This window comes from Lonchura striata, chromosome 7, assembly GCF_050655825.1.
Source record: "Lonchura striata isolate lonStrDom1 chromosome 7, ASM5065582v1, whole genome shotgun sequence".
Classification (NCBI taxonomy): Eukaryota; Metazoa; Chordata; class Aves; order Passeriformes; family Estrildidae; genus Lonchura; species Lonchura striata.
The window spans coordinates 11,855,842-11,873,028 of record NC_140709.1 but is presented as its reverse complement, the minus strand read 5'-3'; the positions used below and the strand labels follow the sequence as shown (position 1 = coordinate 11,873,028).

At 41.7% G+C, this 17,187-nt stretch overlaps 1 protein-coding gene across 1 annotated transcript in view; it reads right to left on the bottom strand.

Moving 5' to 3' along the window:
• Positions 1-17,187, bottom strand: part of TFCP2L1 (transcription factor CP2 like 1) — a 35,458-nt gene that overhangs the window by 11,488 nt on the left and 6,783 nt on the right. The window contains exons 3-8 of the mRNA XM_021526311.3: positions 6,679-6,755; positions 5,131-5,236; positions 4,777-4,883; positions 4,025-4,177; positions 3,039-3,149; positions 1,226-1,317 (exon numbers count right to left, since the gene is read on the bottom strand). Of these exons, the coding sequence (XP_021381986.1) occupies positions 1,226-1,317; positions 3,039-3,149; positions 4,025-4,177; positions 4,777-4,883; positions 5,131-5,236; positions 6,679-6,755 (646 nt within the window). The remainder of the gene's footprint in view (positions 1-1,225; positions 1,318-3,038; positions 3,150-4,024; positions 4,178-4,776; positions 4,884-5,130; positions 5,237-6,678; positions 6,756-17,187) is intronic.

Below are 17,187 nucleotides of genomic sequence, written 5' to 3'. Positions count from 1 at the left end.
TTTCACAAGTTACATCCAACTTGTCTATCCAATCTTTAAAAAGGTGTTCAAAATTTGGAAGAAAAAAAAAAAACAACCCTCTCTACTTGAGTCTTTTGTTGGTCAGTTGAGGTCCTCCTCAAAACTGAGAGGACAAATTCAGATTTACTGACCTCAATCAAGCTTTTCCATATGGTTGACTCACTAATGTGACATGATTTAAGCAAGAAGATTGTAACCTACAGGGTGGCTGAACTTGAAATTTCCATGAACCAGAAATATCCTAACTAAATCCACTGCATAATAATAATTCTTTACAAAATTTGAATAAAGGACCTTATAATTCAACTCTGGTGTTATCTAAAACATAGTCAAGTGCCATAAATCATGCAAAACCACATTTCTACTAAATTCTCCTAAACACATACAGGATTCCTCAACATATCAGGGATTTTACCAAAGGAAAAAAATACTCAGCAAATCTCTCTACTAACACAAAATTTTGTAATTTCAGTGTTCATTCTTTTTCATAGTTTGAGGGGATTCACTGAAAATTAGTGATACAGCATGGTAATTAAGTTGTGTGGGAAGGAAATAAGATGGCAGAGTCCTACCAAAAGAAAAAGACCTATACCAAATTCCTATGGGGAAATATGCAGAAGAGAGGACTGACAAGTATGAGGGACACTGCTGTACCTTTCTGACACTAGTTACCATCTTCAGCATTTCAGAATCACTAGAGCTGTCTCATTATGATGGCTATTTAATGAATTAAACATGTCTTCATTAATCCTTTGTTCTGAAATAGCATTTCAAAACCCAGGCTATTTTGCCCCAAACAGGATTTCTTTACATGTCATTCACCTAGGAATTCAGCAGCCCAAGCTACCTCAAGACAGAAAGTAAGGAAGAAACACCAACTCTGAAGAGGTGCTGAAAGCCTCTAACACCTGTGAGAAGGTCCTGGGGATTGGTGGTATAGGGTATGGTGTGTTCTCACCAGGAGTTGCCCTGGAGGCCCTCTGACACTCCCCTTCCAGCCACCACATAAACAGGGCACATACAAATAGTACTCTGCACTACAGGGGGAATTCCTGGATGGAAGGTCTTAAAGGCTTTTGGAAAATAGTTTCTCCTTGCTAGAATCGGGGGAGCTCCTTAACATCATCTTGCAGGGTATGAAATGCATGGACACACAAAGGCTACAATATCAACAAGAAAGATAAAGCATGTATTTGTTACATACCCATCTCCGAGGTTGAAGCTGTTGGGAGAACTGTTGTAACTTGGAGATGGAGCATTGTTCATTTGATAAGGCACATCTGGCCAGGGAGAGCACTGTTGGAAGAAAGGCAGTAGGGAAACTTTCATAAGGATGGAAATAAAGGATTTGATTCTCCTCTAATACCACATTCATGCTGTTGCCACGCCACTAACTTCAGCTCATCACTCCTGCTGGGAGGAGGAGACGGGCCATGGATTTTCTACACTGCTCTCCAAGTGGGCTGTCAGGGGGCCAAGATTGATTCCAGTTGTGCATTCCACATTTCTTTCTCCCATTTCACAAAGCCTGTCCCCAAATAACACTGGGCCAAAGTGTGCACAGCTGTAAGTCAGAGCAACGCCAGTAAGTCAACTCAGACTGAAGGCAGCAATGATACAGAAATACCCCTGGACTCAATTATAAATCTCTAATTAAATCCAGGCAAGAGTGACAAAAAGGCTCCTATGGCATTGCTTCAGGTTTATACCAGCAAAAGAGCAGAATGTGAACAAGCCTGCTGAAACCTCTGGCTATTAGTCAAACAGCTCCAGTCATAAATGGGTACTAAATAGAGAAAATTTAAGATAGACAGACAGACACAAAGCTACTAAATGCCTTCACAAATATAGGTCAGACCCCACATTCCATGACAGTAGTGTAAAACCAGAGTAACCCAGATAGAATTGGTGACTCTGTTCTGAATTTAAGCCACAGTAATCAGCAGGAGAAATCTAGCCCTGTTGAACCCCCCACCACCAAGAGCTCAAGAAAATACTCTGTAGTGGCCTTGTTTGCAATGATAAAAAGACAGCAAGTGTAGCTTTGGAGCTTTATCATCTCCTCAAACACGAGCAAATATTTTATAATCTCCACAAGCACTGGCAAATATTTAACTCTTTGGCAACCCACATTTCCCCACGCAATATGTCAAAGTGCATCAGAGCTCACAGGAAGAGTCTGGGATCTGCCAACTCAGTAGAATTAGGTCTGTCAATCACAAAACATGCTGGTTGCTCCTGGCAACATGAGGAAAATGGAGTGGGAGAGATTGGATCTCACAAATAGGAAGTTGATTTAAATTAAGAATAATTAACATAATTTTTGGATGTTCAGCAAGCTGCTCCAAAAAAAAAAAAAAAAACTAAATCAAATAACAAGTCATTCCCATAGGAAGACTGAACAACACTTTTAAATCCCTTTCTCAAGTCCTGTTGCTGACTAATTCTATAGCCTATGGTAAGTTTATAACATCTTAGTAATGACAGGGAAGGGAAGAAACACATACAACTCCACACCAGATACATCAGAATATAAGACACAAGATATTGCTAGAGTACAACCCAGAATCTTGCATGTAACAACAGCTTCATAGGCACATTCACAGAAAACAGATTAATAATTTAATCAGACAGCCTATTCATCTGCTCAAGTGTCCCATCTCCAACATGAGCTTTTCTCAAGCAGTTCTGAAAAAAAATACAGACAACTGTATTTTCATACAACTGGCACCTGAGGGCCATGAAAAGTGCCCAGGAGCACAGTGGTGAAAACTGAGAAAGTTGTTGTTTTTTGGGGTTTTTAAAATCCAGGTTGCTAAGGGTTAGTTTATACCCCAAGACAAACTTTGGCATCTTTCATAAATTTCAACAGTGAGTCATTTTATAATTTCCACTCTCAGTTTCACTCAGATCTGAGCACACATGTCTCCACAAGGCAATCTCCAGGGCTCAGATGCTGTTTTCTTTTAAATTTATCTCCCAACATGATGTAGCATGATGAGTCTAAAACACTTTACCTCTGTGAGAATAGTTGTCTCATAGGAAGGCTGATACTTCTCCTTCTCTTGGGTGGTCTTCTTTTCCATTTTTTCCCTGTCAGTCTTCTGTTTTCTGTCTGCTCCTTTCGGCTATAAGTACAAGCACAGGCTCTCCCTTATGCCAAGCATTACAAGTTTAAAAACAGAGGCCAACAGATTTATCTAATCTGTTCACAAAAGCCTCCTTAAGATTTATGGGAATTCTACATATGCAACAAGATCAGATCTGCACTTTCTAGACAAAAGAGTTAATCAAGCATCCCTACTGTTTCTGTACATCCACCACTAATGCCTACTGCAATTGTGAAACAGGCTGACCACAGTCCTGAGATGTGATTCCAGCTATTTCAGTTCAAAAGTTATGCACCTCAACTGGCATTTGTAATATCTTTCCAGAAAGCAGAAAGATATTGCTGATGGAACAAAACTGGAGCAGCAGATCCCTTGAGAAAACAGGTCTATGGAGAGTTTGTTTTTAAGCAGCTATAGGGGTGTCATGCCCCGATTAGGAGCTTCACAGATGTTCTTTCTTCCAATCTTTTTCTCCTCCAGGTATCACGGAGACAAACTCTGCTCCAACAACAACAATAAAAAAGTATTTAAGATCTCCATAATGAAATTTTACTGCTCATGGAGGGTTCAATCAAAGAAATTGAAGATGCCCTGATGTCTTGATTGCCAAGGAGCATCAAAACACACTGAATACCCTAAATATCTCAGTATTTTTGCAGTGTTTGAGGTACAATGGACTGGCACAAGTCTTAGTGCAACACTTCAACTGTAACTGCTGTGTAGGTCAGTGTTTATACCATCATGTGCACAGGAGTCTGTTTGAAATCTTAAGCATTCCCAGTTAAAAGTCTATTATTTTACTCCAATGTTTGCATCACTCCTATACCATCTGCAATCTTTGCATGTTCCTGTGCCTTAATCTAGTTGATGACAAAGCCAAAACCACCTCATACCTTGAACACTTTGATCTGGCAGCTTGCAGAATGCAAGTGTTCTGTGTATTCACCATTTTCACTCTGCTTAAAGGTGTCGATTTGCACCCGGAAGGGCACACCTTTCTCCCCTCCATGTTTCCGTGGGGTAAATTCTGTGCTGATGCAATGTACCTGGCAAAACAGAAACTGTGCTCGTCTCTGGAGACAGTTGGAGTCTGTGCTCATCTAACTTTCAGATACTGCCTAAACAAGAGGTTTTGGCTCCTCACAAAAAACTAAAAGAGGCAGAAGAGTTCATATGTACATAATTTCTGTTCCTTTCAACAAAATAATCAGGAGAACAAGCAGTTCAGAAAGAAACAGGGCATCAGGAAAAGCATCCTTTTCTTTAAGTAAATCCCTCATTCAGATTAAAAACAGATCATTGATGCTCAGAATGAGAAATAGTCATGAAAGAGGAAAGCAAGGAAAATTAACAAGTAATGAACAATTTTCCCCAAAACAAGACCTATGCTTAGAAAGCAACACCTGTGTCTGAGTACTTTTTTAAAGAAAATCCTGGCAATAGCAGGTAGTACTCCAACATTAACAAATAGCCAGCAAATTGATTTAGTGAGTATATTACAAATTAATTACACATCATTATCACGACTTAGTAATTATCATTACCATCCTTCTCTCTTGTTCATGTGCTGGCTATTTTGTCTCCCCAGGTCTTTAAAAAATATCTAACCACTGTATTTACCACAGAAATATGACTTATCTCTTACCTGAATGAATGCTGAAGCCCTCTTTGACGGATCCCAGAGAAATTCAACAGTGTTCAACTGGGTTGGGCTAGCCCTGGGATCCAAGATACCAACTGACAGCGGGATATCTGTAGAAGAAAACCCCTAAAATTTTAAAAATATTAAATTGAAGAAGAGAAAGCATTTCCATACAATCAGAACATGCATGTGAAAGCGAAGCCACCAAAGACATCTCTACTTAGGACCTATAGCGCTAGATCTCCTTCCCTCCCAAAGATATATAGGATTCCTAAAAGACCTAAACACACATGCAAACACACCATGCACCACTGATCTCCCCAGCACTGCAGAGGTGCCACGATGAAATAGTCTCACCTATATCAAGGATGCGGTCCCCAGGACGACTCCACCTCCAGCCCTCGAGCTGCTGATGCTCTGTGTACTGCAGGCGGCGGTCGTGGAAAACAACACGAATTATACTCTGTTAAAAAAAGACAGCAGTATGAACAATGGGATCCAGACAACTGGATGTCTCAAGATGACTTTGGTTTTCCAGAGTAGAAGCAAAAACTGATCTGTTATGCTTCTCACCCCCACTGATGGGGAGAACAGAAGGGTCCACCTAAGAGACCCATCACCATATGTATCAAATTCCTAAGGGACCCTCAGAGAAACACTTCCCCCTCCACAAAAAGGCTCATATGGGGGTAATATTTAATGTGTCTGTACCACGTCCCAACCCCAGTATATCCCATTCTGATTTGCAAATGTGGAAGCCAGCTCACCTGTCCCTGCCCTGGTGGAGCTGACAAGTCAAGACACTTTGTCAGTGGGAATTAAGCTTTATTCCAGCCATTAAGAGCCAGTCATTGGATTTTTCCCCAGAGTAGTTAAACAAGAGTAGGTAGAGTAGGAAAGCGTTTGTAACAGCAGGCTGGTCTGCAATGTTGCAGCCATGCCAATAACTGGAGAAAAAAGGCTGGAATAAGGGCAATCCCCAGGGCAGACAAGTCCTAAGTGCTCCTAACTAGTATGTTCTTTTGTATATTCACAGTGCTACACTTAGATGAGTTAATGACCTCTAACATTCCAGTTTCTCAAGCCCACACTCTTGCTGGGGACTTCTGTATCAAGTGAGTGAGCAAATTTTACCAGTGAACCTGAGAAATTCCCAAATCAAACCCTAGCTTCAAGATGCAAACAAGCCACAGTGGGAACATCTGCAAAATTAGAATCCCAACCCACATACTACCTGGAATGGGCCAAAAGACAAATAGGGAATCACCTAAACTTGGACAACATTTGAAATCTAAATTGGAATACTAATTTTGCAACTAGTTCCTACTTCTCAAAGTAAATCCTGAGGCAGAAAGCCAAGAATTGAAGGCTGGATCCAGAATCAAGGTCCAGACCAATGTTTTTGAATTTTAACTGTTTTGGCAGTGGAGGAAACAACAGGAAAAAGTCCCCCAAACCAAATGATCAAATTCTATATGTTCATCATTACGCCCATTACCAAAGTAAACTGGAGCTATACAGAATCTGCCTGGCAGAACTATGTAAACACCTGGGACCTCCATTTGTCACATAACAACCCAGGCATGTTGCTGCAATTCAGTAGGGAGACAAGTCAGCCTCTCCACTGCTTTGACCATGTTCACCACTGAACTTTGGGATTCCCCTGAACCCAATATTCATAGTGAAACTCTGGGATCACAATCACAAACAGAATAAAGGTTCCCCTGAAGCCCTGCAAAGCCAAGCTGCATAGTCCCACAAAACTAGCACTCAACAATTCCATCACCCCTGCTTCCATTAAAAACAATGGCAAAGTGTTTTCCATTGTCTCAGTGGGAGCAAGGTCAGGCCCTTCAAAGGCTGTATGTAGTAGCAGGAAGAAAAGAAATCTATATTTCTCCTTACCTTTACATATTTTGTGTTTATATCTTGAAACTCTCCCAATTTCCTATTCTCAAGTAGACGGATTTCATAAGACTGACCTAGAGTTTAAGGAAACATTTCCAAGGTGTTTAATACGTTGTAGCAACGAGAGAGTCATGCTGGCATTTATGTGGCTGATAAGGCATACGTTTGATCAGGGAAAGCTTATTTTTGCTAACATAACGCATTTGCCCCAGTAATCGATAGGCACTAAAGCACAGCAGAAATTTCAGGGGAAGGTTTGACTTTTGGCAGCTAAAACCTCTCCATTATGGCATTGATTATAGCTGTCTCCCAGGGCTGCTATGGTTTTCTGGTCACCCTCCAGAAAGTCACCAGGGTGCTTGAGGCAGTTGTCCCCCCATGCCACATGGCTGTAACAGCGCTGCCTTTGTCTGTCCCTTCTGCTAAAGCAATTCTGCCAAAGCAATGGTTGTGTGAAGACGTGCTGGCATAACAGGTCCACGAACAATTCTGCAGAGAATGACAACTGGGGAAAATCTTGCCATTTTCAGCAAGCATTCAGGCCTGTAAGGTGTTTTGGTGAACTACAAAAACAAAATTTGCTTCATACGGCCTGGAAAGTTGCTGCCAAAGGCACAAATATTCCTTCAGATGTGTGTGGAGGCAGCAATGGGGCATTGCAGCATGTGCAAGGACCAGTTCCGGGAAGGGATTACACACTCTACCACGCCACCACCATCCTGACATGAGGAATTTAGTCATTTCAACAGAATTCAGCTAACTGGTTTATGAAATAACATATCTTCAAGGCTGACAGCAGACAAAGGAGACTGATGTTTCAATACCTTACACACAGAAATTACTAAGACAGTACAAAAGCTCAGTGTATTACACGAAGTCTTTAAAAGAAACCTGTAACCAGTACCAAGGCAGGATAGGATCATTAGGATTAATGGAGTATATGTGTACCTTATAGCTAGCTTTTCTTGTTCATCTTGCTATCTTTCCTTTCCCTGAAAAATGCACAGGGTATGACAAGGCAGGCACCAAGAAGGAGAATGGTTTGGTTTTTCTGGCTCAACCACTATCTCTGCAAAACTGGCCCTGCACTAAACTGCAAAATAGATCTATCTCCCTCTAAGCAGCTTCTACCAGCAGAGACAAAAATGCTACATTTTTGGATCTGGATTTAGAAATGGATGACTTATGACAGCTGATGTGTCAGAGAAGAGCACCTTATGAGAATCCCACCCATGTGAGTACAGACTATATCCACAGAGCACAGAGATAATTGTGCTTATTCAGCTGGCTGGCAGATAGGAAAAGGAAAAAAAAGGAAGGACAAGAGAGGCCATACTGAAGCCCCAAATGTTTGCACAACAGCCCTACTGAAGTTAGTAGGTGTTCTGCAAACAGGAAATGACCCTTGAATCCAGCAAGTGACTTAGGGCATGGGGAGAGCAGAGAATAAACCATATGAAGTACCAAAATAACCATGGCAACATGCACCAGTCTTTACCCATCTCTTGGCACATAAGTAAAACAAAATTACAACAGGGACCTGCCTTTGAAGACTGCTAGAAAAAAGTGGATGTTGCAAACCACAGTCCTGAAATTGAGATCTTCCACACTTAAACTCACAAGACTTTCTAATGTTCTCATTGATACATATTACTATTGTTCACTTGGCAAATTTTAAAGATATGCACATCATCAGTACTGTTATGTTAGCATAAAAAAGATCAAGGTCAAGTTAAAAAAATTGGTTTTCTGTCAGAGTCATTTAAAAGACCCTTTAGACTATAAAGTCCAACCATTAACCTAGGAATGCCAAGTCCACCACTAAAACATGCCCCCAAGTGCCACATCTGCTGTACATGTTTATCAATGTACAAACTGACTGCTTAGTGGTTCAGCCTGGAGATACACTTCAGCTATAGAGTGATACAGTTCATCATCTTGAACCCAAGCAGCTCTTCTACTTCCAGTTCATTCCCATGCAAATATGAGGCTAATTAATCATAACAGAAGATTAATTTAGGTTTTGAAAGCAAGAGACAGTAAAATACATCTGTGACTGTACTCAGGGGTAACAAGGACAGCAAAATGTAGTGGTATGAGCTGTGCTATGGAGGAAGGCAATGGTCAAACCAGAAGCACTGTCAGCCATTCAGCAAGTATCTCAGGAATGAGCAGGTTTTTGGGACACCCTTGTGCACTGATAGACTCTCACTCTGGTCAGCCTGATCTGCTTATCTTCACTTACAATGAAACAAAAGAAATAACAGGCACTAACCCATCATCCATGTTCCTTTCAAACTAGCATCAAGCACTCAAAAACTCTGCAGCATGCCATTTCTGACCCCTTTGCAAGGATAGGGGCAGAATTACAGCCTGGCAGGCAGTAGGCACCACACATCTCCACCTGACAGGAGTGATTCACCTCGGAAGGAATCAGAACAGATCCTGCAGACCAGTGAAAAAGAATCTGCAGTGTAGACAGAGTTAATATTAAACAGAAAGCCAAAGAGGAAATAACATGTTTTGATGAAAGATATATGGGTCATCTGATGGAAGCCCTGGAATGCAGTTTATGCCATGAAAAACCTCAATCAAAATGGTATTTTATGCTAACTGCTTTCCCCTTGAACTCTGAATGTTTAACTTGAGTTGCTACATGATTATCAAACAAGACTGCTCCCAGCCGAGCTTCAGAAAACATGAGGGTATTTTCCCTTCTCTGTGAAACTCTGTCAGTGAGAATTTGGTCCCAATTCCTCAAAGTTACCTTATATATCTATCTTCTGGTAGTGGTTTTTAATTTATTCTCCTTAAAGCTTTCTAGCAAATTCATTGCTTTGTGGTTTATAGTACCCAGAATTTATTAGCATGGACAGTATTCAGATACTTGTACTTTTATAACACCAAACTGCTTGGATTATACTTTTTCCTTGGAAAATACCTTCCAAACCTTGGTCACTTTATATTCTCTATTTTCACTCTATATCACTCTATTTTCCACTCTATATTTTATATAGTTTTGCTACCAGCAAAACTAGTGAAATACGGGATTATGATCGCAGCCCTGCAATTATTACTGTAGACAAAAAAGGCTCTAAAGAATGACCACTTGGATGTTGGAAAACAAAATCTCTCTGCAAAATAAAGTGAATAATAGCAATCTAACCTGAAGGAAGCTGAATCCCCCCTGGCGTCAAAGAGGGCAAAGAAATCACACAAGGCTCTGATACGCAGATCATTTATGAATCTCCTGCACTGCTGACTCACCAGCACAAGCAGGCACACACTGACAGTTTTCTGCTAAAACTAAATCACTAACAGAGCATTCCTAGTCAGGTGTCCAAATCTGTAAAGAAACAAGTCTGTAACAATCTGCATTTCCAGTTCCCAAGTTAGACTACAACTAGCTAAGCCCACAACAAAGCTGGAATACAGAGTTCTCCCCATACCGAGTTTTTCCATGCATCTCAGATGGAAACACAGATTAATACAGGTCAGACTACAACTTTCCAAGTCAATACATGGTGGTAAAGCTGGAGACAGGAGCAGAGGATACCAGTGCTTAGACTACAGTGATTTGATTAAATACCCCAGATCAGATGTAACACTGGGCACATGCCCAGGGGCACCTAAAGCACTTCTGTCGCCACCTGAAAAGAAGGGGACACTTTGCAAGCAATCCCCAGCACAGCTGATGCTGCAGCAGCCTCCAGCACAACTGTGTGATCCAGTGCTCCCCTCACTCACCACAATCCTTCTTCCCACCTCAGGCAGAGAACAGGACAGTAATAAATATTCAGAAAACCACAGCACATTACTGAGATGCAGTTTGTCTCCCAACTTCATTGAAAGCTTCAGGGGCACCAATAAAAACCCGGGCAGGTGACGATATACTGTAATTTATATTTTGAACAGGCATTCTCTGGGCAAAAGGAAATTCATATAATCTCCTCCTAGGCTACAGTTTGAGCAACTCACTTTACAAAGTAGTACCCAGTAAAATAGTAACCATCCAGGTCCAAGGAGTTCCTGGTTCGTAATTCATGAAGCAATTCCACCTATCTGAAGGAGGATTTATAGACTGCCTACTTTTTTAAACTTGCATTGTCTTTGATAATTAGCACACATTAAATGTGGGCATGGTCACTTAATGTGAGGTGAGTAGAATTTAAAGTCAAGCATTTACTACAGTTGAAAAATAATTTAGTTCAACACAGGAATGATTTCACCTGCTCAAAAAGTACAAATTTAACAGCTTACTGATTTCCATGGAATTTAGACAGCCATAGAAGTTTTAGGTAATTTCTGAATCAAAATATTATCACTATTTCACGCTCAAATTTACATTTTGTTCAAGGGTCATTTTAACTACACAACCACAATATCCTGTTTGCTTTTCTTTGTTATGGTGTTACATTTCAAGGGCCACTTGCACTATGCATTTTGTGGTTTTCTGCACAATACACCAATACAATACACTAATTTCCAATTATGATGTTGATGTTCCAGGCTGATATGACTCAGGCCTTACTTAAACTAACAAAGTAGCCTTTCCAGAAATTTATTGAACCCTAACCTTTGAATAAGCAATATCCCCAACAAAAGTCTGTGGAAAAGGGGAAAAAAAAACAAAAACCATCAGTGTCCTCCTTCTCAGAATGGATCCACACAGCACTAGACAGAACCAGCCTGGAAACTGTTTGATTATTAAGCCAAGCCAATAAAAATTCCATTTAGCAACTTTATATGGACATCCTAAAGAGCGCACAGATAAAGGCAAAGGAATGCTGACAGTCAAATGCACCATACAGAAGGAGGGGGAGTGGAAAAAAAAAGCAAGCATTTATTAAACCAAACCAAAGCACATCCAGCAGGCAGGAGGATCACCTTTGAAATAATCAAACACAATTATTCAGGGCATCAGGCACACACAAAGAGTTTTCTGACACAAAAGATTAATGAACCCTCGGGGTAAACAGACAAGAGTGGCAGAGCTGGCATGTGAACTTGCATGCTTGATAACACACACCTTTTTAGCCTGTCACAAGCAAAAATAAAAATTAGCATAAGACTTGCTCAAGTGTCCCATGTGTGGACACTCTGCAGGACAAGAAGCAAAAGCAGAACCCTCAATCCCTGAACCACAAATGACAGTGAGATATTCTGCAGTTGCTTACTGTAGCCTCATTTGACAAGATGCTGTAGATGTTTATCCAGTGGATATTATGAATTCACCAGCTACACAATAGGCCACCCTGAAAGCTCCCACTATGCTAGGAACATGGAAATCCTGCAAAGGAGGACAAGCTGTAGGCCAAGAAATGCAAAAGGATCACTAGACTCATTCTAAAACTTCAGGCTCATCTTGTCCCATATCCCATCTTCAACACAGCAGCCAGAGATGGAGCAGGGTCAATAAAGCCAGCCTTTTCTTCCTTGCCATATCTTCTCAGTTTCTGGTATTCAGTGTCCAGATTGCATCTACATTGAGCTGCCCAATCATGACCAACGTTCATTAACTCCTTTGGGTGGTCTCCTTCTGAATTTGCTTCTACTATGGCAATCACAACCACAATTTACACATGCCTTGCTTTAACATTGGCAGTCTAGGCCTTAATCTGCTCCCTGCCTCACCCCTTGCACAAAGCCCCCTTAGCTCCACCATGTTTTGGTACCCAGGAGTTCAACATTGAGGATTCCTGCTCTGCTTGCCCCTACCAACAGGGCAACAACACTACAGGAACACAGCACAGCAATTCAAGTCTTAATTCTACCACCACACCACAGAGCTTCACTGTCATCATGTCACTTTTATGTTTTTCCTCCTTACAATGTGCCCCCAATTCAAGGGGGCTTTTTTCTTGCCTCCTTTTTCTACTTCCCTGCCTCCTTCTTGTGGGAAAGCCAAAGAGCTGCCTCGGAGCCAAGTTTGCTGCAGGAAAATTTCTTTGCTCATTTACTATATGAGCATATTTCTGAGTCCTACTCTTCACAGACTTTTGAAGATGGCCTATTCTACAGTGGTGACACTTCATAGCTAACAGGCACTAACAGAAATCCTCCTCATTTACAATGGTTTCCACTCAAGAGAGGGAAATGCATTTAAATCCCCAAAGAATACAGTCTTCACTTTGAATCAAGGACACAAAACAAGCCAGCAGACACAAAAACACTTCTAGTTGCTAACTTCACTGGGTGCACTTGGGTGTCTTTTGCACAGACTTCCACTTGATCTCACCTAAGCTAACCTATGTTATAAACATTGATTTTTAATACAAATTAATCAGCAAAAAAAATTATGGACCTCCAATGGAAAGCTGGAAAAATACCCTGTGAAAATAATTTCTTCCTGTATTTCTATTTCTTTAGCATGTACTTGAAACACTCAGGATTATCTTAGTCACATCTGTCCAGCTCAGAAAACTTCAACCCTCTCTATGTAAATAAAAAATACAGGCTTTTTCTGGTTTCAACCTGTTTTAAGTCAATTTGGACAACAGGTTTTATAGCTCTGAAGGAGTAGCTTTGTGTGTAATATTTACTTGAGTTTCAGATAACTAAAAGGAATGGTCCTGGGTGAGTGTGCTGACGAGGGATGCAGAAGAGCTGAGTATGACTCTTGACCGCACCTAGCAGCTCCCTTAGATGCCCTCAGGTTAAGCCCCTTCCTTCACCACATTTCTGCAATAGGAAACTGGGAGAAGCAAGTCCAACTCCCACCTGTGGCTGCTCATTCAGGCTGCTGCCACAGGGCAGGGAAGGAGATGGGATCAAAGCTGACTGTACCTTCCACACCAGTCACAAACGTGGCACCAAGATGGGACATTTTGTCCCAGCTTGGAGGAATGTCACTGCTTGCTGTCTAGTTTCAGGGACACAGAATAAATGCTTCATGGAAGCAAATAGGAGAAACAAAAAGGTGCTTTTCCCCCTACCTCTTTAGGAAAAAAGTATATTCTCTTATAAAAATGTATGTTATTCCTACAAAAACAGCTAATCAGGTCAAACCTACAGTATTTCTCATGCTTCTTACTGCTACCTAAAATGTGATCTTTTAGGGCACAAATTAAAGGAGGCTAATTGAAAATTTTCTACATCACCTCACACTGACAGTAACATTCACACAAACATCAAATCCTGCAAAGTCACAGGCAAAAATTTCTCTGTCATAAATAAAGGAACCTCAGATATGGATAATGAGGTAAAGTACAAAAAAATTATGTGGAATAATCAGGAAAAAAATCTTCTCAATATTTTCATACTTCTTACTACGCTCTGAGGAACTTCTGAGTACGCCCTTTTTTCACAGATATTGAAGATTTATGGGGGAACAAAATGCAGTCTAGGGGCTTCCAGTAGGATTTGTGCACAGGCTACAGTCCAGCAAGCTTACAATCCTGTTTGAATTTCATCCAGATGTTAGCAACAGAAGAAAGGAACACAAGAAGAATAGAAAACAGCCTCTTGGTTAAAAGACAACTGAGATTCTAGCTTCCTCGGGACAACAGAAGTCAGATGCTCTACTTACACAGAGGTGCCCTGTCATCTGAAGCAAGATTCATAGTGAGCTTTGGGATGGTGTGGTTTGGAGACAGGGTTGTTTATCCTGGGCTGCCAAGTGAGGACAGAGTTGCCAAACATATGGGGAAATTGCTTCTAGCACAATTAATGGCTTCAGCTGAGACAACAGAACCTACTCAGAGCTGTCTTCAAAGTCAGGCAGGAGACAAATTCCTTCTCCAAAGATGAAGTGCACCACAAAAACCAAAAACACCAAAAGCTACTTTCAGAAATGGGAAAGACAAATTAGAATTGTTAGCCATTTCATTTTTAAGCCATCTAAACCCAAGGACAGAGTGGAAAGCGCTCAAGGAGCAGTATGGCATACCATAATGATTTGGGAAAAAGGATGCATGGGTGGGTGGGCAGGAACCAGGGAGCACCTGGTACTCACAGTCTCAATGGCACAAAGCCACTGTTGTGCCTGTGATCCCAGGCAAGGGTGGAATGTTTGTCCACATGGGAGAAGCCACCAGCAGCAGAGCTCCTACACATGCCCAGGGTCTGGTCAGTGATGGCAGTCACTGTTAGGAAAAGAGGTAGTTCCTAGCACAGGACAAAGCAAAAATATCCCCATAAACAGAGCTATAATTAAGCCAGAAGCACACCCAGAGCTTGTCACTCAGCCTTCTCTACACTTCATTTTGGCAAATAAAGAACCATTCCAGGAAAAGTATAAACATCCAGTTGTGACCCCATAAAAACTCAATTACGTAGGAGTTAACGTCAATATAAAACAGCTTTTTACATTTACTGTAAATCTGAGTGTTTAAAACTGTGTTCTCTTGCTGTAGATTAGGCAACCAAATTTGAGCTTTAGAGCTTTTAAGGGAGGCAAAGGTTTTCTTCTGCCTCCTTCTGTAAGGAATTTCATCTCCTACCCAATCAATTAGGCATCTACTCCAAAGAAACCTCTTGCCCAGTGCTTCCTGCACCTTTCTTTGGGGAAGCAACCAGAGCACATCTCCAGTTGAGCTGAGGCAGGGCAACACCCAACAGATTTTAAATGTAGCACCATTTAAAATGTACCAGTTTATGCACACATATCTTGAACCTGGATATATGCCTTGGCACCCTGGGGTTGAAATTTGGGCTTGTCCATCATTAGGTTTATGAGGCATTGTTTGCTAAGGCACCTCTACAGCAACACTCCCAAAATCACAAGTTCTCAGGTATTAGTGGTTTTCCCTCATGGCCTGGGTTTTTGGCTTGTCTTCTGAACCATCTAGGAGTGGCACTAAGGCTGACTCCTGGAAGACACCATAAAGCAGAGGTGTCCAGCCTTCCAAACTCTAGCTAGCTGTACACTAAAATCTTTGCACAGCCAAGAACCACAAGTCACACGCTGCAGATTGGGAGAGCTGAACAGAGCCCAAGAACACTTTACAGGCAGATGACAGCAAGTTACTCTGAAGTACCACTGGGACACTGGGCTGGATCTCTCACACAGCTCTCAGTGACCCTCTGCCACCAAATTTGGCCTCCCTCTACTTGAAGCAATTAACAATTGAAGTTCTGAGCCAGCCCAACACTGGTCATGAAACAAAATCATGACTTGAACAGCTTGTAGTCCACATGTGGTTCTGGCACTACAAGCCGAATCCCTTGGGCAATGACTTTCAGGTTTTTGTGATTTTGACATTTTGTTTTTTAAAATAATGACTTTATTCCTCACATTTATTAGCACTCAGATCCACTGTACACAGTACTTGTTTCCTCCACATTGCTCTTGCTGCAATTTCTGGAACCACCTTTCCTTGCGTCCATTTCTGTCCATGTTTGATACTGGTTTCAACCAGCCATGGTCAAACCACACCCTATACGACAGCAGACCATGGAATATGCACTGCATCAAGCCATCTTGCTGAAGCAGTGGTTTGTAATATGGTTTCTGGTTGATTGTTTGAAAATTCCTATCCACAAGAGACACTGAAATAGTGCTAAAAGGCAGGCTAGCTCCAGAAACGTTAGGATGTTTGTGCTGCAGACTTCTGGACAGTGTAGTTCTGTTGACAGATGTGATCCCCAACCAAAGGAGAAATGCCAGCAGCAGCTTGCAAGGACAGCACCTTTACCAGTCTCATGGACTGAAGGTGGAGTGGTATTGAGACACCACACTAATAAGCCTGTACTTTGTCCCATCAGATGAGTAATCCTCCTGAGATCCAGTAAAGACCTCTTAATGAAGGAACTGCCCTAAGGATCAACAAACTAATACTGTGTTCAATTTGGCTCCAGTTTCTCAAGGAATGTGGGAAGGCGGGAGAGGAAAGAGATTGGGACTGACAAGTGTAATGAGTCAGTCTTTGGAAACCAAGTTACAGACTTGACTCTGGTTACCTCATTTAGAGGTTGGTTCTAGAGTTGTGGCCAGAGAGCACTCATGGTTTCAAACTGGAACAGACAAACTTGGAACTCTGCCACTATTGAATGTCCCCAAGTCAACAGCTAAGATCACTCCATTATGCTCCCTCGAAAATCCTTCCCCTGCCCTTTTGGGCAAACACTGGTCTCTGGTTTCCAGCTCCAGAGTCCTCCGACACCATCCTTGGGGAGAGTCCAGGCCAAAGATCTCTTCCTCCTCAACACCACTGACAGACCTCTGGGTCTATTCTGCAAGAAGCAAGGCCCAAGAGAGGCTGCTATGCCTCACAAGCCTGGAGCCCTCTTCCACTTGTACACAAACACAGCCACTTGGACAATCCTCCTTCCTAGCCCATATGAAGTCTTTTCAGATCTCACGTGAAACTCTCCACTGATTCCTCTTCTAGCTCTGCTATGCAACTTGGCCTTCAATTTGCTACTCAGTACTTCCAGCTTTCCACAGCCAATAGGTCAGGTCATTCCTAAGCTGGTCCACTCATCACCACAGAACCAGTCACGTGTGGAAAATGTGTTTCGGGACAGCAAGCAGAGCTGCTTCACAGTGACAAAAATTCATAACTG